The sequence below is a fragment of the Cervus elaphus genome, chromosome 7 (genome assembly GCF_910594005.1).
Source record: "Cervus elaphus chromosome 7, mCerEla1.1, whole genome shotgun sequence".
Lineage (NCBI taxonomy): Eukaryota > Metazoa > Chordata > Mammalia > Artiodactyla > Cervidae > Cervus > Cervus elaphus.
Window position 1 is genome coordinate 31,049,437 of NC_057821.1, and position 23,340 is coordinate 31,072,776.

The following is a 23,340-nucleotide window of genomic DNA, read 5'->3' on the forward strand; positions in this document are numbered from 1 at the left end:
TGTGTGGATTTCAATAAACTGTGGAAAATTCTGAAAGAGATGGGAATACCAGACCATCTGACTTGCCTCTTGAGAAATCTGTATGCATGTCATGAAGCAACAGTTAGACTGGACATGGAACAACACTGTGGTTCTAAATAGAAAAAAGAGTACTTCAAGGCTGTATATTGTCATCCTGCTTATTTAACTTATATGCAGAGTACATCATGAGAAATGCTGGGCTGGAGGAAGCACAAGCTGGAATCAAGATTGCTGGGAGAAATATCAATAACCTCAAATATGCAGATGACACCATCCTTATGGTAGAGAGTGAAGAAGAACTAAAGAGCCTCTTTATGAAATGAAAGAGGAGAGTGAAAAAGTTGGCTTAAATCTCAACATTCAGAAAACTAAGATCATGGCATTTGGTCCCATCACTTCATGGTTAATAGATGGGGAAACAGTGGCTGACTTTATTTTTCTGGGCTCCAAAATCACTGCAGATAGTGATTACAGCCATGAAATTAAAAGACTCTTGAGAGTTCCTTGGAATGCAAGGAGATCCAACCAGTTCATCCTAAAGGAAATCAGTCCTGGGTATTCATTGGAAGGACTGATGTTGAATTTGAAGCTCCAATATTTCGGCCACCTGATGCAAAGAACTGGCTCGTTTGAAAAGACCCTGATGTTGGGAAAGATTGAAGGCAGGAGGAGAAGGGGACGACAGGGGATGAGACGGTTGGATGGCATCACCAACTCAATGGACATGAGTTTGGGTAAACTCCATAAGTTGGTGATGGACAGCGAGGCCTGGTGTTCTGTGGTTCATGAGGTTGCAAGGAGTTGGACAGGACTGAGCGACTGTACTGAACTGAACTGAATTGGTAACTCTGTGATCCATTAAAAGTTGGTTATGAATACTAGATAAAAATTAATTTACATGTAAAATTAAATAACTGGATGAGTTCTTATTCATATATGGAGAATTTTTTTTTTTGCAATTGTATAAAAAACTCAAGTGTTTAGTAAAATATCTAAGCCATTAAAAGAGGAGAGCTAAGATAACTGGGAAGTTTAGGGAGTTATCTGAGCTCTGTCATTTATGAGAAGTTATAAAAGAGGCAGATTAAGTTTCCTCTTACAGTCTCCTTGATATTTATTTCCCCTGATGATTGTCATCTCTGGGCAGCCAGGCAACATCAGCTAATTAACGGTACAGGACGAACATTCCCCAGAGACTTCAGCCAGGTAAACCATTTTCACCAGACCAGTTTTACTGCAGTTTCATACCAATCTCATGCTTTCATAATGAGCTCTCCGTCATAGAGCCAAAACATTATATTCAGAAGGAATCCTGAGCGTTTGAAATTGCCTTCCTATGTCATCCTACCAGCTAGACACAGTGCCGATCTTCAGTACCCTGTGAAGGTCTTTGAAGTTATCACGAGAAAGCATCCTCTTGCTTAAGGAAAACTTAAGAACATTCCAGTGCTGATAGAGTCAACTTATGTACTCACTGCAGGCAACCTGTATCCTTAGTTAACACACCCAGGTTCCAATGGTCAGTACTGTATTAAAGGCAGGAACTGGAAATCAGATAGGGAATAAGTTTTGGACCCTCACATAAGGTGAATAAAACTGAGAGGACTGGAACTCGATCTCTGTGGTACTTTAGAAATTGGTAAGTTAGTTTGTTTTCAGTTGCAAGTGTTCTTTAAAGGCTAAACTGAGTAACATACATGTCAGTTGGCAAAAGAAAGAGAAATTCCTATAGAAATTCACCAAATTTATTTTATTTTTTTTTTTTTCTTTCTCAAAAATATGGAACGCTTCACGAATTTGCGTGTCATCCTTGCGCAGGGGCCATGCTAATCTACTCTGTATCGTTCCAATTTTAGTATATGTGCTGCCGAAGCGAGCACGAGAAATTCACCAAATTTAAAAACCAAACTAAGTGTTCCTTATGGAAGCCAACTTTGTGTTCCTAGGCATTTCATCCTATTGTAGTGTATTCATGATGTCTCAGTATGGATATATGGAGCAATTTAAATTCAGGATATTTGGCTGTCATAAAACATGTCCTTCAGTAATTGAACAATAGCATATATGTGAATGTGAAAATATTAGACTATACACTTTCATTTTATCCTCAGCTCCTATTTGCTCTGAAATTACAGAATTTTTCTTAAAGTGTATTGTCAATATCTGTAGTTTTAAAATGTTCATTTTCTCGAAGAAATGAACGTACATAATCTTCCAAATGCTCATTTGATAATTACAACAATGAAGGTCCATTTTGTGGTTATTGTGTCAATGCATTTTTGAATTTATTGTTAATGAAAAATGATCATTTTTCAATTGAGGAGAAACACCAATTTGAGAAGAGAAATGTGGGTCAGAAAAGGTGATCTGTAAGTTTAATTTACTGGTGAATTAGGCAAATGACAAGGTGATGTTTAATGTACACTGGTGACTATCTTTCCATCCTTGCACACACTTATGAATGGACTGTACATTTTGTATGAATGGACTCATGTTTCTTATGAATGCTTTCAGTGTCCAGCTCAGATATTTCCTCCTGGCTGCTGCACTGATCCACACCATATTTGTCATGAGTATTGACTGGCAGCTTCACAGTCCTTCCCTTCTTTAGAAAATTGCCATCAGTTGAATGGAGCCACATTGCCAGAACTTCCAAATGTGTTTGGGGCAGCTTGTAGTCAATGACAGACTGTTGGGATTTATAAAAGGCTGACTTTTTGTCTAGGTGGAACTAAATCTGACACAATGCATGCTCCACAGCTTGTTATTCTGTATAGTAGTAACTAGTCACATCTAAATAAATAGGGTATTTAAATTTACCTGAGTTAAAATTAAATTTAAAATTCAGTTATTTATCTGCCCCACTTGAAATGCTCATGTAGCAGCATGTGGGTAGCAGTGACTGTGTAAGTGAAGACACAGTATTTTTATCAGCAGATAGCTCTATTTGGTGACTCCTTTTCCAGCTTTCTCTGGGATCACATTCATGCTATTCCATTTGAGATCACATTCTTGCTTAACACATTTGTCTGCTCTGTTTTGATTCCCTGATTCTCTTTGTCTTGAAGACATTCATTCAATAAACAGCATGCAAAAGAAATCCCATTTCAGCCTCTTTTCCCCAACCTGGCCAAACTCTGTCCATAGTGGTTAGAAGTGTTAATCCTGAGACTGTGATAGATCCACTGCCTCTTCATTTATGTGTTCTTCATTGCCATTAGAATGTTGATAGTGAATAATCCTATCTCCTATAGGAATTCCAGGCATTTTACTTGTTGGTAATATATGAAACTGAAATCAGCAGAAAGAAGAGGTAAGTGCTGGTCACTGGAGTTTGAAATTCTATTGTGAAGTGACTGCCTTGGTGTTTAGTCAAAAGTCAAGTTCAACTCTTTTTGACCTCATGGACTGTAGCACACCAGGATTCTCTGTACTGAAGCGGGTTTCCATTTTCTTCTTCAAGGTATCTTCCGGATCCAGGGACTGAACCTGCCTTTCCTGCATCTCCTGTATTGGCATTGGTTTCTTTACCACTGAGCCAACAGGGAAGCCCGTGACCTGTTTATGCACAGTGAATAAACTTTTGGAGTTCTTGTTAAATTGGTATAGAAATTTTAGGTATCTCAAGGACAAAAGTTAAGCACTGAAATCAAAGGTGATATTTTCAGGCTCTGGGCAATTTATTTTTTACTAGTATACAAAAAGACCAGGATATAGCATTCACAAATATAATGCATTAGGAGTAGAGATAACTATTTTGCCAAAATATATCTATGAGGAAGAATCTTAGTGATACATTGAATGTAATATAACCCTTTGTATTACATAATAGCTCATAAATATCTATATCTGAACGCATTTTAGAGATCATTTTCTATTCCTCTATTACCTGAGAGGTATGTGCAAGCTAAGTTATGTAGAATTATGAGATACATATTTAAAATAAACTTTCTCCCTTTGTCTACATTTTCTTACTCTTTCTAATCACTCTCCCTTGATTTTCCCTCATTCTCACTTTCTCTAAGATGTACAGATAATCATCATACTTTCATCCTATTAAGCTCAATCTAAAACAGACATTTTATATCTATGATTGATGCAAACCAAGGTTCATTACTTGATTTTATTATTCTTATTTTCTTATATTAATTTCAATATATTATTTTTGTGAATAGTAAAGAGCTAATTGATTTAAGATATATCAATTTCAGTGAATACCTCATTATCAAATAGTTGCATACAAAATCACATGACCATGTCTTTGAACATGATAGGTTTTCCTCTTCATCTCTGTGCTTTTTTTGGAAGATACCTCTAATAAATTGCTAAATGCTTGATTTGATTGGATCCATATGCTAACAAAGGATGGAACAGAGAAATGAAAGTTCTGTCACTGGATTTATCTTACTGGGCTTCTCTGACAGGCTTCAACTTGAGCTAGTCCTCTTTGTGGTCCTTTTGATCTTCTACATCTTCACTTTGCTGGGGAACACAACCATCATTGCATTGTCCTACTTGGACCCACGTCTTCACACCCCTATGTACTTTTTCCTCTCTAACCTGAGCTTTCTGGACATGTGCTACACCACAAGCATTGTTCCACAGCTCCTAGTTAATCTCAGTGGATCAGACAAATCCATCTCCTTTGGTGGTTGTATAGTTCAAATGTACATGTCTCTGGCGTTGGGATGTACAGAATGTATTCTCCTAGGAGTTATGGCATTTGACCGCTATGCCGCTGTTTGCAGGCCCCTTCACTACACGGTAATCATGCACCCCCGTCTGTGTGCCCTGCTGGCTTCCGCTTCATGGATCACTGGTTTTGCCAACTCCTTACTGCAGACAGTGCTTGTCTTCCTTTTACCTCGTTGTGGGAGGAATAAATTAGACCACTTCTTTTGTGAGATCCCTCCTTTTCTTAAACTTGCCTGTGTTGACACCACTATGAATCTGTATGTGACCTTCTTTGGCAGTGTCATCATTCTTCTCACACCTGTTGCATTAATCATGTTCTCCTATGGTCGGATTGTGAGGGCGGTCTTAAGAATCAAGTCCACAGCAGGGCAGAGAAAAGCATTTGGAACGTGTGGATCCCACCTCACAGTGGTCTCCCTGTTCTTTGGCACAGCCATCTATGTGTATTTTCAGCCCAGCAGCAACGACTCTCAGGATCAGGACAAGTTCATGTCTCTCTTCTACACTGTCATTATCCCCATGACCAACCCCCTCATATATACGCTGAGGAACAGGGATGTGAAGGGAGCAATGAAGAAGGTGCTTTGGAAGGACTCTGACTCCAGATGATGGGTGAGGCGGACAGTTTAATGGAAGTACCTTGAATGGCAGAACTATTCAGATATATATATGTGTGCCCCATGAGCCATCTAAAATTCCCTTTGGCAACTCTGAAGGGAGTTTGTTTACTTCATTCCCTTTAAAAAGTGAGTGGTCAAGTTCTAGGTTCATATATTCCTTTCAACTTCCAGAGACACGGATTTAGTGTTCCGACAGCATCTGTTTTGTAGTGACTGTTTTTTATAGTGCCAGGGTTTTTCTTGTTTGCACTCCCTTTTAGGTACATTATTCCACATCTATTTGCAAAATGACATATGAATATATTACATGAAATCACAGCCAAAATAAGAACAGGAAACCACTGAAACGCTGTATGGAATATTAACATTTTATCGTTTCCTAAGAATTGCTACTGCTACAACTCATGTATTCTGATGCCAAAGGGTAGATATCAGCTAGCTGCTTCTATATAACAAATCACTTCAAAACTTAGTTGCTTAAAACACCAACCATTAATTTATCTCACAATTTTGTGCATCAACATTTGGGCTAAGTTTAGCTGGACAGTTCTTCTGGTCTGGGCTGGACTCACTCAAATGCCTGCAGTAGGCTTCTGGGTCTCCTTAGGGCTTCCTGATCTAGATTGACACAGTTGGCATGGTTTCCATCTCCTTCATGTTGTCTCTTATCTTCCAGTAGGATGGCCTGGAATGTTCATATGGTGAAGGCCGATTTCCAAGTCCTTGTGACCAATTCATTGTTTAAGATATGGCTACTCTCCTGCTTGCCTGTTCTATCTTTCTTTGTGCATTTTTTTACCTCTACAAATAGTAACTGTTAGGGTCTGTTCTTTGTTCCACATGGAAGGTCTAGGAGGTCACAATATATTTCCATAGCCTCTTTCCTCAGTCAACAATAAGTAGGGGGCTTTCCGGTTGGTCTAGTGGTAAAATCCTGCTGCCAATGCAGTGAACACAAGTTACATTCCTGGTCCAGGCAGTTCCTACATGATGCAGAGCAACTACGGCCATGTGCCACGGCTACCCAGCCAGCTCTCTAGATCCCATGAGCTACAGCTACTGAAGCCGGCCTGCCCTGGAGCCCATGGTCCCCAACATTGGAAGCCACAACAATGAGAAGCCCTTGCACCGCAGCTAGAGAAATCCTGCATGGAGCAATGGAGAGTCACAACAAAGACTGAGCGCAGCCAAAACAAAAGAAGAAATCTAGTCAGTGGGAGGTCTTTCCTGGTGGCCCGGTGGTTAAGAGCCCTGCTTCCACTGCAGAGGTCGAGGGTTCCATCCCAGGTCAGGAAACTAAGATCCACATGCCACGCAGCATGGCCAAATGTTAACAAACAAAGAGAACAAATCAGTAAGTGGGGACACAGAGGGGTCTGTCACCAGCAAGGGCCCTACATGGAACTGCTCAGATTCAGACTGAAGATTTGACTAATGGGAAATGGGAGCTGAAGAGCAGATTATTTTTCCTTTCTTCTCCTGGGCTAGGGATCTGTTGGATATCTCCTAAGACGTACTTCAGGGGACAAATGTAATTGAGCACCCAGTTAGTCCATACTAGTGGCAGATTAGATAATGTATCCTTGACAAGCCTGCTTTTCTTCCTCTTCTGTTTCGTTTCTTTCACTCCTGATGCTGTATCTCATCCTGCATTAAGTGTTTGTGCATAAACCTTTGTTTCAAATTCTCTTTCCTGGGAAAGCCTAGGCTATGACCTAGAGTCTGGGGGCCGATAAAAATGATCTGAATCATAAATAAGAATTTCTGAGTTTTTGACTGTCAAAGACATTAGCAACTGTTACCAAACCTTTGAAGTTGAGCCCTAAAAATGGTCCTTCTGCTGGGTGTTGTTCGTGCCAATCAAATAAGACAGAGTTCAGCTCAGAAGCAAAGGAAGGAACTTCCCTGGTGGCCCAATGGCTAAGACTCTGCACTCCCAGTGCAGGGGACCTGGATTTGATCCTTGCTTGGGCAACTAAGTCCTGCTTACCACAACTAAGACCTGTCACAGTCAAATAAGTACATAAAAATAAATAAATATTTTAAAAAAGTAGAAGCAAAGCGAAGTTTTATCCTGGTGGAGGCCTGATCTGCAGGATAAGAAGTGTGTCCTCTGGCAGCAGCCACAAAACCTGGGCGGCCACACATGTGACCAAGCTCCTGTCACAGAGACACTGGTGACCTGGGGTGAGACAGAGGGAAAACATGATGATGGCACCTGTTGGCTTCTCAGGTGATTGGTGAGGATTGCAGTTGACCCCTAGATATGTGTTAGAAGTCTTAGCTTTTAAGATAAGGAAATAGGCTTCTTTCAGGGACAAGCTGGAGGTTTCAGTCTGTGTCTCTGTGCACTTCCCTAGAGAGATAGCCACAGTGAGTCTGGGTGAGCCTGTTAAGAACTGTTTCTCAGTTCTTTATAGCCTCATGGATTTCATGGACACAAGCTTCATTGGCTTTCAGATCTCCTCTATGTTTTGGAGGCCCATGTCTCTGGTGTTAAATCTTCAAAGTTAGGGTCCCGGATGTGGGACACTTTGTTCCTCTGGGAGAAACTGACAGTGATGACTTCCCACCTGCTTCTATATTGTGGCTCCAAGGGTGGGTTTTATATAGAGATTTTGTCTCTGCCTCTTCTAATGATTTATTTATTTTTTTTATCTTCTAGTGATTGTAGTTTGGGCTTTTCTTATTCACCTTGTGTATAGGATTCACCCAGCTAGTTTCCAGATTCCTTTTGAAGAAGTTGTTCTGTGTAAAACTGTAGGTTCATTGTGTCCATGGGAGGAGAGGAGATCTGGAGCCAGTATGTCATGAGTGAACAGGAACCTTCTACCCTTCTGAACAGCTTCCTCTCTCCTTTTCTCTCTCTTTGCCATTCTTGTTGCTTTGTGTCCCTGTCTGTCCCTCTTTTTCTCATTCTCTAGTTCTTGTTCTATTCAAGTCTTTTTTCTTTTTAGACTTTTTGTTTTGAAACAATTACAGATTGGTGGGAAAGTCCAGAGTTAGTAGAGAGAAGTCTTGGATACAGTTGATCTATTTTCTCCCAGTGATTTTTTAAATATAACTATTCTGTGCTGTGCTTCATTGCTCAGTCATGTCTGACTCTTTGCAACCCCATGGACTGTAGCCTGGCAGGCACCTCTGTCCATGGGGATTCTCCAGGCAACAATATTGGAGTGGTTGCCATGCCCTCCTCCAGGGAATCTTCCCAACCCAGTAACCAAACTGAGGTCTCGTGCACTTCAGGCAGATGGTTTACCATCTGTGCCGCCAGGGAAGCCCAAAATTACTGGAGTGGGTATCCCTTCTCCAGGGGATCTTCCCGACTCAGGAATCGACCCGAGTCTCCGGTTTGCAGGAGGATTCTTTACCAGCTGAGCTACCAGGGAAGCCCATTATACAACTCTAATGCAATATAAAAACTGGGAAACTGACATATGTATGTTGTGTGTGTTTAGGTTTATGTAAATTTTTCCCCATGTAGATTTCTGAGGCTACCATCACAATCAAGATATGGATTTATCCCATCACCACACACATCTCCTTTGTGATATCCCTTTATGGACAAGCTCGTCCCTCCCTTCCCCTGAAAGTGAAAGTCATTCAGTTGCATCTGATTCTTTAGACCCTCTGCACTATACAGTCCATGGAATTCTCTAGGCTGGAATACTGGAGTGGGTAGCCTTTCCCTTCTCCAAGGGATCTTCCCAAAACAGGAATCATTTGCGTGAAATATTTTTTTTCCCAGCCCTTCACTTTTAGTCTGTACCTGTCCCTTGTTTTGAGGTTGGTCTCTTGTAGACAGCATATATAGGGGTCTTGTTTTGTATCCATTCAGCCAATCTTTGTCTTTTGGTTGGGGCATTCAACCCATTTACATTTAAGGTAATTATTGATAGGTATGGTTCCGTTGCCATTTACTTTGTTGTTTTGGGTTCACGTTTATACAACCTTTCTGTGTTTCCTTTCTAGAGAAGATCCTTTAGCATTTGTTGAAGAGCTGGTTTGGTGGTGCTGAATTCTCTCAGCTTTTGCTTGTCTGTAAAGTTTTTGAATTCTCCTTCATATCTGAATGAGATCCTTGCTGGATACAGTAATCTAGTTTGTAGGTTATTCTCTTTCATTACTTTCAGTATGTCCTGCCATTCCCTTCTGGCCTGAAGGGTTTCTATTGATAGATCAGCTGTTATCCTTATGGGAATCCCTTTGTGTGTTATTTGTTGTTTCTCCCTTGCTGCTTTTAGTATTTGTTCTTTGTGTTTGATCTTTGTTAATTTGATTAATATGTGTCTTGGGGTGTTTCACCTTGGGTTTATCCTGTTTGGGACTCTCTGGGTTTCTTGGACTTGGGTGGCTATTTCCTTCCCCATTTTAGGGAAGTTTTCATCTGTTATCTCCTCGAGTATTTTCTCATGGCCTTTCTTTTTGTCTTCTTCTTCTGGGACTCCTATGATTCGAATGTTGGGGCGTTTCACATTGTCCCAGAGGTCCCTGAGGTTGTCCTCATTTCTTTTGATTCTTTTTTCTTTTTTCCTCTCTGCTTCATTTATTTCCACCATTTTATCTTCTACCTCACTTATCCTATCTTCTGTCTCTGTTATTCTGTTGGTTCCCTCCAGAGTGTTTTTGATCTCATTTATTGCATTATTCATTTTTAATTGACTCTTTTTTATTTCTTCTAGGTCTTTATTAAACATTTCTTGCATCTTTTCAATCTTTGTCTCCAGGCTATTTATCTGTAACTCCATTTTGTTTTCAAGATTTTGGATCATTTTTATTATCATTATTCTAAATTATTTTTCAGGTAGATTCCCTATCTCCTCCTCTTTTGTTTGACTTGGTGGGCATTTTTCATGTTCCTTTACCTGTTGGGTATTTCTCTGCCTTTTCATCTTGTTTAGATTGCTGTGTCTGGAGTGGGCTTTCTGTATTCTGGTGGTCTGTCGTTTCTTTTTGTTGTGGAGGATTTACCCAGTGGGTGGGGTTGGACGTTTGGCTTGTCAAGGTTTCCTGGTTAGGGAAGCTTTCGTTGGTGTTCTGGTGCATGGAACTGGATTTCTTCTCTCTGGAGTGCAATGGAGTGTCCAGTTATGAGTTTTGAGATGGGTCTATGTGTTAGGTGTGACTTTGGGCAGCCTGTATGTTGACGTTCAGGGCTATGTTCCTGCGTTGCTGGAGAATTTGCGTGGTATGTCTTGCTCTGGAACTTATTGGCTCTTGGGTGGTGATTGGTTTCAGTGTAGGTATGGAGGCTTTTGGATGGTCTCTTATTACTTAATGTTCCCTGTAGTCAGGAGTTTTCTGGTGTTCTCAGGTTTTGGGCTTAAGTCTCCTGCCTCTGGATTTCAGTCTTATTCTTCCAGTAGTCTCAACACTTCTCCAACTATACAGCACTGATAATAAAACTTCTAGGTTAATGGTGAAAAGATCCTCCACCGTGAGGGACACGCAGAGAGGTTCACAGAGTTACATGAAGAAGAGGAGAGGGAGGAGGGAGATAGAGATGAGCAGGAGGAGAAAAAGGGGGACTCAAGAGGAGAGAGACAGATCTACGCAGTTCTCCATTCCCAAAGTGTTCTCCGTAGCCCAGACCCCCACAGAGATTCACAGAATTGGATTGGGAAGAGAAGAGGGAGGGAGGAAATAGAGGTGATCTGAGGGAGAAAACGGAGAGTCAAAAGTGGGAGCAAGTAATCAACACACTCCTGAGTAAAAATGGGAACTGAATATTGTATTCTTAAGTGTCCAAAATTGATATCAAATACTGAAAAACAAAGATGAAAAATCTAGAGTAGAGGTTAGACTCTTAAAAATACAATGTTAAAAACAAAAACAAAAACACAAAAAAATTTTAAAAATATATATGAAGTTTGGTTTAAAAATAGGGCCTCTTTTTTGTGTGCAAGGTTATAGTGAAATGAAAATGAAAATTAAGGAGTAATAGAGGAGTAATAGAGCACTTTAAAAGAAACTAAGAGAAAAAATAAAAAAAGAAAAAAAAATTTTTCTAATTAAAAAGATAGTAAAAGTATATGAAAATGAAAATGAAAGTTAAGGAGTAATGGAGGAGTAATAGGTAATTTAAAAAGAAATAAAAGAGAAAAAATAAAAAAAAGAAAAGAAAAAAATTGTTTTTCTTTAATTAAAAAAAAATAAAGTAAAAATATATCTAAGAATTTCTCTGGAGCTGTTGCGGTCAGTGTGGGTTCGGTTCAGTTTCAGATAGCTCCTCGTTCCAGCTTACACTTCTCGATGTCTATAGGCCCCTTCCGGTGTAGTCAGTGTTACCTACCGGGATTTTAATCTGTTGCACCGGTCACTTCTGAAGCGGTTCCCTTTGTTCATTTGGCTTCTGTTTTCTGGTCTCTTCAGTGTCTAATTTCCGCCCTGACACAGGCAGGCAGAGGTGGTCTCTTGTTCAGGTTAGCTTGTTCAGTCATGCTGTGGGGAGGGAGGGGCGCTGCAGACAAATGTCACTGGCGTGTGGGGAGCACTCGCAGTTTCCGGCCACACTGGGTTTGCCCCCGCTCACGGCCAACCCAGGAATCAAACCAGGGTCCTCTGCATTGCAGGTGGATTCTTTACCAACTGAGCTATCAGGGAAGCAGCCCCTCCTCTGAAGCCTCTGGAAAACCATCCCTAACCCCTGGGCAGTACTAATTTGGTCTCTGTCTCTATTATTTTGTTATTTCACTGGTGTTATGTAGGAGGGATCATATTTAACCTATTAACACAGACTTATTTTCATTCAACATAACACCCTTGAGACTCATCCAAGATGTTATGTGTATTCTTTTTTATTGCCAAGTAGTATTCCACAGTATGGATGTACCCATATTTGTTTAGAATATTTTAGTTGTTTTCAATTTTTGCTGTTACAGATAAAGCTGCTATGAATAATTGTGCACAGGTTTTCGTGTGGAAGAAATTTTTGTTTCCCTGCCATAAATGCCCACGAGCATGATTACTGGGCTGTATGGCAAGTGGATATTCGGTTTTTAAACAGCCAAGCTCTTTTATCAAGTAGCTTCATCACTTTGTATTCTCATTAGTAATGTATGAGTGACTCAACTTTTCCACGATATCACCAACATTAGGTATTGTTCCTATATTTTTCATTTTTGTTGTTCTAGTTTTAGTGTGCATTTTGCTGATAGTTAGTGATGATAAACATGTTTTCATGTTTCATAAGGACATCTTTACCATCTGTATATTTACGTTGGTGAGTTATCTGCTCAAATGTGTTTTAATTGAGTTATCTTTTTTATTGTAGAGTTTTGAGAGTTCTTTGTATATTCTAGTAATGAGTGTTTTCTATGAGAAGCAGTTTGAAAATATTTTCTTCCAGTTTGTAGCTTATCTTATTATCCTCTTAACAGGATTTTAATGATTTTATTTTGATGAATTGTCTTTTGTAGATTTTGAAAAAATAGACCATGCTTTGTTGTATTATATTCCAATATAAAAGAAGAATTTTGAAAAATAGCATAGGAAGAAAAGCATGTAATTTCAAGTAAGCATTACTAGAAAATGTCAAATTATTAGCCAATATTATTTTACAAATTAATATTTGCAGCAACAAGATTGAACTGGGAAGAAGTGTTAATAACAGGCCTCTGATTCTCTCCATCTCTGGACACCCTGTGACATATTGGTCTTTCCTCGGCCTCCTTATAAATATTATGTTGGGATTTAACTAGTGGAGAGATTATGGAGAAATTCTAATTAAGACTATTTTAAGGAAGAGATAGTTTCTCTCTATGGATAAAATGTTATCAAAAAAAAAGAACTTATGCTTATATGGGCAATGGCTGGCTATAAAATGTAAGTTAATTATTGAAGTTCTCTGTGCTTTTCTGACTAATAACATATAAAAATGAAAATGTTTCAAACCTAAATAGCTTTCTCTGAGATAGCTTATACTACTAGCAGTGGTATATTACACTGAAAGAAAATGTGTTCTAGTGGGGAAAAGAGATTTTATATTTTTTGAAGCTGCATTTGATGGTTAGGCCGAAGCCTTCCATAGACAGATGTTAAGTATTCCTGCCTTTTCCTTGTATAGTCAAGTGTGTAAGTTGTTTTGAAACTGATTGATCTTCAAACTTCAATACACACAATACCCTTCAAGTTTCTTTCAATTTACTTTAGCAATTATAGCTATCTTGATTAACTCAGTCATGTGCATCGTAAATGGAAAGACAAGTTGAGCTGTAGGAAACCATGGAAGTTCCATTTAAAAAGTCAATAGTTTTTCTGTTTGTCTAAGTAAATTATTGCAACTCTCGATAGCAATTGAACAATGTCATAGAGGACTTGATATTTTTCCTTAGCCACATTAGAAGTTTTGGAGTAAAATGTGGGTGTTGCCATTTAATATATTACCTTAAAGGTTAGAATCTGCCTAAACACTAACTCTGTGATCTCTTCGAAGTTGGTGATAATTTGCTCTATGACTCAGGGACTCAAACAGGGGCTCTGTAAAACCTAGAGAAGTAGGAAGTGGAGGGAGGCTCAAGAGGGAAGGGACATAGGTATACCTATGGCTGATTCATATTGATGTTTGGCAGAAGCCCACATAATATTGTAAAGCAATTCTCCTTCAATTAAAAATAAATAAATTGAATTATAAAACAAAGAAAAAAGAATTTGGTTATGAATATTAGGTGAAAATTAACATATTTAAAGTTAAGTAATGGAACGAGTTCTTATTTATATATGCAGTCTTTTTTTTTTTTTGCAATTGTATGAAAAAACCTCAAGTGTTTAGTAAAATACCTAAGGCATTAAAAGAGGAGAGCTAAGATAACTGAAGTCTCGGGAGTTATCTGACCTCTGTCATTTATGAGAAGTTAGAAAAGAGGCAGATTAGGTATCCTCTTGCATTCTCTTTGATATTCATTTTCCCTGAGGATTGTCATCTCTGGGCAGCTAGGTGACATCAGCTAATTAACAGTACAGGACATCCTTCCTCAGAGATTTCAGCCAGGTAAACAGTTTTCACCAGACCAGTTTACTGCCGTTTCATACCAATCTCATGCTTTCATAATGAGCTGTTCATCATAGAGCCAGAACATTATATTCAGAAAGAATCATGAGAGTTTGAAATTGCCTTCCTATGTCATCCTACCAGCTAGACACAAAGCTGATCTTCAGTACCCTGTGAAGGTATTTGAAGTTATCAAGAGAAAGCATCTTCTTGCTTAAAGAAAACTTAAGGATAGTCCAGTGCTGGTAGAGTCAACTTATGTACTCACTGCAGGCAACCTGCATCCTTAGTCTACATACCCAGGTTCCAATGGCCAGGACTGTATTAAAGGCAGGAACTTGGAAATGAGGTAGAGAATGAGCTTACTACACTCACATAAGGTGAATGAAACTGAGAGGACTGGAACTGGATCTCTGTGGTACTTTAGGAATTGGTAAGTTAGCTTGTTTTCAGTTGCAAGTGTTCTTTAAAGTTTACATTGAGTAACGCACATATCAGTTGGTGAAAGAAACAGAAATTCCTATAGAAATTCACCAACTTTAAGAACTTAGCTGTTCCTTATGGAAGTCAACATTTTGTTCCTAGACATTTCATCCTGTTGTAGTATACTCATTATGTCTCAGTATGTATATATGGAAAAATTTAAGTACAAGATTTTTTACTGTAATAAAACATATCCTTCAGTAATTGAATAATAGCATATATGTGAATGTGAAAATATTAGACTATGCACTTTCATTTTTTCCTCAGCTCCTTTTCTCTGAAATTACAGAATGTTTCTTAAAGTGTATTGTCAATATCTGTAGTTTTAAAATACTCATTTTTTAAAGAAATGAACATGTGTACTTTAACATGCTAGTTTTGTAGTTACAGCAATGAATGTCCATTTCATGGTTATTGTGTCAATGCAGTTTTGAATTTATTGTTAATGAAAAATGATCATTCTTCAATTGAGGAGAAATACCAATTTGAGAGGAGAAATGTGGGTCAGAAGAGGTGATCTGAATGTTTAATTTATCAGTAAATTAGGCAAATGACAAGGTGATGTGTAATGTACACTGGTGACTGTCCTTCCATCCTTGCACAAACTTATGAATGAACTCTATGTTTTGTATGAATGCTTTCAGTGTCCAGCTCAGATCTTTTCTACTGGCTGGTGCACCAGTCCGCACCATATTTGTCATGAGTGTTGACTGATAGCTTCACAGCTCTTTCCTTCTTCAGAAAATTGTCATCAGTTGAATGGAGCCACACTGCCAGGAATTCTCCTGAATGTGTTTGGGGCAGCTTGCAGTCAATGACAGACTCGTGGGATATGTAAAAGGCTGCCTTTTTGTTAAGGTGGGACTGCATCTGACACAATGCATGCTCCACAGCTTGTTATTCTGTATAGAAGTAACTAGACTCATTTAAATGACTAGGTATTTAAATTTACCTGAGTTAAAGTTAAATTTACAATTCAGTTCTTTATCTGCCCCACTTGAAATGCTCACGTAGCATTGATTGTGAAAGTGAAGACAGAATATTTTTACCAGCAGATAGTTCTATTTGGAGAGTCATTTTCCAGCTTTCTACGGGATCAGGTTCATGCTATTCCATTTGAGATCACATCCTTGCTCAGCACATTTGTCTGCTCTGATTTTCTTCCCTGATTCTCTCTGTCTTGAGGACATTCCCTCAATAAACAGCAAAGGAATTCCCATTTCAGCCTTTTCTCCCCAAGCTGGCCAAACGCTGTCCATACTGATTAGAAGTGCTATTTCTGAGATTGTGATTGATCCATTTCTTTTCATTTATATGTTCTTCATTGCCATTAAAATGTTGATAGTGAATAATCCTGTCTCCTATAGGAATTCCAGGCATTCCAGTTGTTGGTAATATACGAAAATGAAATGAACAGAAAGAAAATATAAGTGCAGGTCACTGGATTTTGAACTTCTACTGTGAACTGACTACTTCTGTTGTTTAGTTACTAAGTCATGTCCAGCTTGTTTGGACTCCATGGCCTCTATCCCACCAGGATTTTCTGTACTGAAGTGGGCTGCCATTTTCTTCTTTATGGTATCTTCCTGATCTGGAGATAGAATCTGCCAGAATACTGGATATGGTAGCCTTTCCATTCTCCTGGGGATCTTCCCAACCCAGGGATAGAACCCAGGTCTCCTGCATTGAAGGAAGATTCTTTACCAACTGAGCCACAATGGAAGCCACTATTACATGTGATGTATCTGCATATCCAGTTATGTAGAATTATGAGATACATATTTAAACTTTCCCCCTTTGTCTACATCTTTCTTACTCTTTCTACACACTCTCCCTTGATTTCCCTCATTCCCACTTTCTCTAAAATGTACATATATAATGATCATACTTTAATCTTATTAAACTCAATCTGAAAAAGGCACTTGATATGTATGATTGATGTAAACCAAGGTTCATTATTTGATTTTATTATTATTATGCATTATTTTTTATATTAATTATCAATATATGAATTTTTTGATAGATTAGAGCTCAATTTCAATAGGTACATCATTTATTCAAATAGTTACATGTAAATGAAATGACCATGTCTTTGAGCATGACAGATTTTCCTCTTTATCCCCGCACTTTTTTTTGAAGATACCTTTAATAAATTGCTAAATGCTTGATTTGACAGGAGCCATGTGCTAACAAAGGATGGAAGAGAGAAATGAAAGTTGTGTCACTGGATTTATCTTACTGGGCTTCTCTGATAGGCTTCAACTTGAGCTAGTCCTCTTTGTGGTCCTTTTGATCTTCTACATCTTCACTTTGCTGGGAAACACAACCATCATTGCACTGTCCTACTTGGACCCACGTCTTCACACCCCTATGTACTTTTTCCTCTCTAACCTGAGCTTTCTGGACATGTGTTACACCACCAGCATTGTTCCCCAGTTTCTATTTAATCTCAGCAGAGCAGACAAATCCATCTCTTTTGGTGGATGTATGGTTCAAATGTACATGTCTCTGGCATTGGGATGTACAGAATGTATTCTCCTAGGAGTTATGGCATTTGACCGCTATGCCGCTGTTTGCAGGCCCCTTCACTACACGGTAATCATGCACCCCCGTCTGTGTGCCCTGCTGGCTTCGGCTTCATGGATCACTGGTTTTGCCAACTCCTTACTGCAGACAGTGCTTGTCTTCCTTTTACCTCGTTGTGGGAGGAATAAATTAGACCACTTCTTTTGTGAGATCCCTCCTTTTCTCAAACTTGCCTGTGTAGACACCACTATGAATGTGTATGCAAGCTTCTTTGCCAGTGTCATCATTCTTCTCACACCTGTTGCATTGATTGTGTTCTCCTATGGTCGGATTGTCAGGGCGGTCTTAAGAATCAAGTCCACTGCAGGGCAGAGAAAAGCATTTGGAACGTGTGGATCCCACCTCACGGTGGTCTCCCTGTTCTTTGGCACAGCCATCTATGTGTATTATCAGCCCAGCAGCAATGACTCCCAGGATCAGGACAAGTTCATGTCTCTCTTCTACACTGTCATTATCCCCATGACCAACCCCCTCATATATACGCTGAGGAACAGGGATGTGAAGGGAGCAATGAAGAAGGTGATTTGGAAGGACTCTGACTCCAGATGATGGCTGAGGAAGACAGTTTAATGGAAGGGTCTTGAACATCAGTTCTCTAGATGTATCTGTGTGTCCCGCATGAGTCATCTAAAATTCCCTCTGACAACTCTGAAAGGAATTGGTTTCCTTCATTCCAATTGAAAAGTGAGATTCTAAGTTCAGATTCTAAGTTCATGTATTCATTTCAACTTCCAGAGATGCTGATTCAGTGATCTGACAGCATCTGCTTTGTAGTGACTGTTTTAACAGCTCCAATGATTTTTATTTGCACTCCCATTTGGGTACATTTTCCCACATCTATTTGCAATAAGACATGCATATTACATGAAGCCCAAATAAGACAAAACCACTGAAACACTGTAAGGAATATTATTAATAATATTTTCTAGGAGTTACTAGAAGATACCATTCATTCTTTTATTTGGATCACGGCTCTACTAAAATTCCATGGTTTGATGGTTTGATCAGACGTTTTTCACTGATGTAGGTGGAGCACTTGTGGGGAAAACAAAGTTGAATCTCAAAGAAAATCTTGCTGCATTAATCCCGGTAAAGCCATTCAGACATCAGGTGCAACTGCACCCTCAGCAGTGCGGCCGCCATATTGTGGAGGATCATCTCAGAGAAGGCGGCGCATAGGACTCACTGAGGGAAGGGGATGATGCGCTGCTGGCAGGGACAGTGGTAGCCCTTCTTTGGTAAGAACACCACGTAGTTCTTACATGCCTTTTTGTACACAGCAGGAGATAAACACTGATGTGAGGTACAAAGTTGGCTATTTTAATTTTGTGAACCACCTAGTTCCTCTCTAAAATGAGATTTTTAAATGAGGAACTTTTGAGGGCATTATATCTGAGTAGCATATGACCCAAGTTCTACTACATACCTACATATTTTAGCTACTGTGATGCAGCAGAAGTTTCAAAGGGTAAAACATGTTTAGATTATTCTCGTCATGACATTTTATAAACTCTTTGATTAGGCATCAATTGGTTAAGACCTTAGCATCTCTCCTCTCCCAAACTTCCTGTGAAATTCAGATTTAGTGAAATATAAAAATATTGAAAATGGCCCCTGATTCCCAGGAAATCCCATGTTTGGTGGAGGTGGCCTCAGACTCATCAGAAGGAAATTGAAAAAACAAATATTGTGTCTATTAAAAATACATGCCTAAGCTTTAGTAGTATCTGTCTAATTGTGAAATAAATGTCACAGAGTTCTGAATTATGAGTAACAAAATAAACATTCCAGAAAAATTTAATCTGACATTCTAAGTCTTAGATCCCCATTCAAGTTCAGTTTATAGCATAAATTTATTTTCAGGTATAGATTCTGGTTTTTTTGTGTGTGAGTTAAATGTCATGAACAGTGTATTTTTCTATGGAGGTTAGAGCTCTGATGTGCCAACATCAAAGAAATATTTATGATTTTTGGTAGATTTCCCCAGCATGTACCACTAGGCAAGTAAGTACATTTGTGTCTCTTAGTGGAGACAAAAGCTTGACAACTATCACACAGTTTCCTGTCCTAGCAGCTCACCATCCTCCTGGGTCTCGAACCCTCTTGGCCAATTTGCCTGACAAGTGGTCTTGCAAGCTGGAAATGGCAGTGTGGGTAAATTACATACAGGGTCAAGATTCTATCTATATTCCTAACAGCATGACACTCTTCACCCTTGAGTTAAACTCTTGTGAAACCAAGTATTTTGACCCCACAGTAATGATGAACATACACTTGATTAAAAGCAGTTTGGAGTGCTGTGTACTCTGAATGGTGAGAAATTTCCCCCTTTCCTTACTACTCAATCAGGTCTTGATAGTTATGCCCAAAGAGTCACTTAAAAATCCCTCAATGATACTTTCTTTGGTGCAGAAACCCTCAAAGTCACATGAAGTCACAAATCCTATTTTCCTGAGTGAATAGCTACTTGTCTGCTCCTAAGGACTGCCCCAAAACAGATTTATTTGTTTTAAGCAGATGCTTGAGCATCATGTGGATGTGTATATTACTTCAGAATAAATTACAGATAATAAAGGTATCTAGATTCCAGGCTTAAAAAAAAAGAAAAGATTGCCTAAAAGATAACACATACCCAAAGTTCAGTTCTGTTTTGTAAATTTTCAAATGATTTCTACCTTTCCAAGCTTTCCCTCTTTAGTTCCCAGAACAGGGATTGAACCCATGGCCCCTGCAGTAGAAGCATGGAGCCTATACCCGGGAATGCTAGGGAATTCCCTCCTTTTGAATTCTTAATATCTGTGAAATGGCTGCAGTGGGTGTACCCAGGCCTTGGCTAAATTATTTGATCCCATTTTTAGTTCAGAACTGTCAATATGCCCAAGAGCAAGTCATAGCGTTTCATCATTTTTGCCTCCTGAGAAGCACAAGGTGAACACGGTGTGTTCAGGTAATGTGTCACCTTGGAAGCCTGAAGTGTCAGTCAGACTCCTATGAAACACAATTCTTAAGCAGGACCAGATTGACTAACAATTAGAAAATAATCCAAAACAAGAGCAACAACATGTACAATGTCTATGAGGCCCCAAACCAGTAAGACACTGCTTCCTGAACTTAGGTTTTTCAAATGGAATATATAAAATAAATTAGGGACTCTCACTTGTTTAACTTGTATCTTTTAAGTCAGCAAAAGGAAGTCTTGAGAGTTTCTCACTTGATATGTGTCCTCACCAGAACCAGTTGTGTTCTGGCTTTTAGGATTTTTATCCATTGGAACAACTGTAGTCTGTATTCTGTAGGTTTATCACACTCGAAACAGACCTCATCCACCCTGCTAAAAACATTACTAGAATGGTAATCAGCATATATTGACTGCTGTAATATCCTCATTTATCTCCTAGTCAGTAGATTTCAGTGTTAACTGTTTGCCCAGGGTTCTGCTCTAATCAGGGTCACTGAGGATGGAAGGACAGATGTTAGTTTGCTGTCAACTCTTTCCTCTGTAGGTGCGATCTTTTCTGATGCCTGTTTGTATTATGATTGAGAGCTTCTTCCATCCTTTCAGTATTGTAGCATAGTTCAAACTTGATATGGCAGACTCAGGGAACCAGGGTGTATGGAAATGTCTTGTGGACGTGGTTTCCTGGGAATGGGTGCTCTGTGTAAATGCAGAAATGAGAAGTTGTATGTCTCCTGAATCAGAGGGTTCAGGGGACAGTGTCCCTGAGGCAGCTGTAGGGATTGGGTATTCATACTCCTTTTAAACAATCTATTCTACTGATTTACATTGTTTGGTGGATCTTTTAACCATTCTGTAGTGAATTAAATCCACATTGTCTTAGAAGCAGCAAGTTGTAATTAGCTGACCATTTCTGAAGATAATTTTAAACTCTTTTGTGAGTGAAACTCTTTAGTTGTGAAAAATGAAAGTCGCTCCGTTGTGTCCAACTCTTTGTGACCTGATGGACTGTACCCATGAGGCTCCTCTGTCCATGGCATTCCTCAGGCAAGAATACTGGAGTGGGTTGCCATTTCCTTCTCCAGGGGATCTTCTTTCTTCAGGGATCTTCCTTGGGGGTTGAACCTGGGTATCTTGCATTGCAAGCAGATATTTTGCCATCTTAGCCATCGGGGAAGTTGTTGCCATACCTGTGGCTTTAGTCTCACTGAAGCTTCCTAGGATTTCCAGTGATTAGGTTATCGGGGATACTCACGCTCGTCGAAAAAGCAAGAAAGTTCCTGAAAAACATCTATTTCTGCATTATTGACTATGCCCAAGCCTTTGCCTGTGTGGATTTCAATAAACTGTGGAAAATTCTGAAAGAGATGGGAATACCAGACCACCTGACCTGCCTCTTGAGAAATCTGTATGCAGATCAGGAAGCAATAGTTAGACTGGACATTCAACAACACACTGGTTCTAATAGGAGAAGGAGTATGTCAAGGCTGTATGTTGTCACCTTACTTATTTAACTTATATGCAGAATATATCATGAGAAATGCTGGGCTGGAAGAAGCATAAGCTGCAATCAAGATTGCCAGGAGAAATATCAATAACATCAGATATGCAGATTACACCACCCTTATGGCAGAAAGTGAAGAAGAACTAAAAAGCCTCCTGATGAAAGTGAAAGAGGAGAGTGAAAAAGTTGGCTTAAAGCTCAACTTTCAGAAAACTAAGATCATGACATCTGGTCCCATCACTTCGTGGCAAATAGATGGTGAAACAGTGGAAACAGTGGCTGACTTTATTTTTCTGGGATCCAAAATCACTGCAGATGGTGATTGTAGCCATGAAATTAAAAGACGCTTACTCCTTGGAAAGAAAGTTATGACCAACCTAGATAGCATATTAAAAAGCAGAGACATTACTTTGTCAACAAAGGTCCATCTAGTCAAGGCTATTATTTTTCCAATAGTCAGGTATGGATGTGAGCATTGGACTATAAAGGAAGCTGAGTGCCAAAGAATTGATGCTTGTGAACTGTGGTGTTGGAGAATTCTTGAGAGTCCCTTGGACTGCAGGGAGATCCAACCAGTCCATCCTAAAGGAGATCAGTCCTGGGTGTTCATTGGAAAGACTGATGTTGAAGTTGAAACTCCAATATTTTGGCCACCTGATGCAAAGAGCTGACTCATTTGAAGAGACCCTGATGTTGGGAAAGATTGAAGGCAGGAGGAGAAGGGGACGACAGAGGATGAGATGGTTGGATGGCATTGCCAACTCAATGGACATGAGTTTGGGTAAGCTCTGGAAGTTGGTGATGGACAGGGAGGCCTGCTGTGTTCATGGAGTCGCAAGGAGTTGGACATGACTGAGTGACTGAACTGAACTGAGCTGAATTGGTAACTCTGTGATGCATTAAAAGTTGGTTATGAATATTAGATAAAAATTAATTTACATTTAAAACTAAATAACAGAATGAGTTCTTATTTATATATGGAGAATATTTTTTTTTTTTTGCAATTGTATAAAAAAGCTCAAGTGTTTAGTAAAATATCTAAGCCATTAAGGGAGGAGAGCTACGATAACTGGGAAGTTTAGGGAATTATCTGAGCTCTGTCATTTATGAGAAATTATAAAAGAGGCAGAATAAGTTTCCTCCTACTTTCTCCTTGATATTCATTTTCCCTGAGGATTGTCATCTCTGGGCAGCCAGGCAACATCAGCTAATTAACGGTACAGGACGAACAGTCCCCAGAGACTTCAGCCAGGTAAACAGTTTTCACCAGACCAGTTTTACTGCAATATCATACCATTCTCATGCTTTCATAATGAATTCTTCATCATAGAGCCAAAACATTATATTTAGAAGGAATCCTGAGAGTTTGTAATTGTCTTCCTATGTCATCCTACCAGATAGACACAATGCCAATCTTCAGTACCCTGTGAAGGTCTTTGAAGTTATCAAGAGAAAGCATCTTCTTGCTTAAGGAAAACAAGGATAT

The 23,340-nt window shown here is 39.3% G+C and overlaps 2 protein-coding genes and 1 non-coding gene across 4 annotated transcripts; 2 read left to right on the plus strand and 1 right to left on the minus strand.

Moving 5' to 3' along the window:
* Positions 1 to 1,794: 1,794 nt before the first annotated feature.
* Positions 1,795 to 1,901, minus strand: LOC122697943. Its single transcript, XR_006342264.1, has one exon. It is a non-coding gene; the product is annotated as a U6 spliceosomal RNA (small nuclear RNA).
* Positions 1,902 to 4,386: 2,485 nt separating this feature from the next.
* On the plus strand, positions 4,387 to 5,325 carry LOC122697416 (putative olfactory receptor 2B8). The gene has a single exon (XM_043908238.1). It carries the CDS (start codon positions 4,387 to 4,389, stop codon positions 5,323 to 5,325), a length of 939 nt encoding a protein of 312 aa, XP_043764173.1.
* Positions 5,326 to 13,495: 8,170 nt separating this feature from the next.
* Positions 13,496 to 17,943, plus strand: LOC122697417 (putative olfactory receptor 2B8). 2 transcript variants are annotated; one of them, XM_043908240.1, is made up of 2 exons: positions 13,496 to 13,518; positions 17,016 to 17,943. In XM_043908240.1, exon 2 carries the CDS (start codon positions 17,179 to 17,181, stop codon positions 17,941 to 17,943), a length of 765 nt encoding a protein of 254 aa, XP_043764175.1. In that variant the 5' UTR covers positions 13,496 to 13,518; positions 17,016 to 17,178. The 2 variants fall into 2 exon arrangements, with proteins under 2 accessions (XP_043764175.1, XP_043764174.1); XM_043908239.1 differs by lacking the exon at positions 13,496 to 13,518 and having other exon boundaries at positions 17,005 to 17,943.
* The last annotated feature ends 5,397 nt before the right edge of the window (positions 17,944 to 23,340 follow it).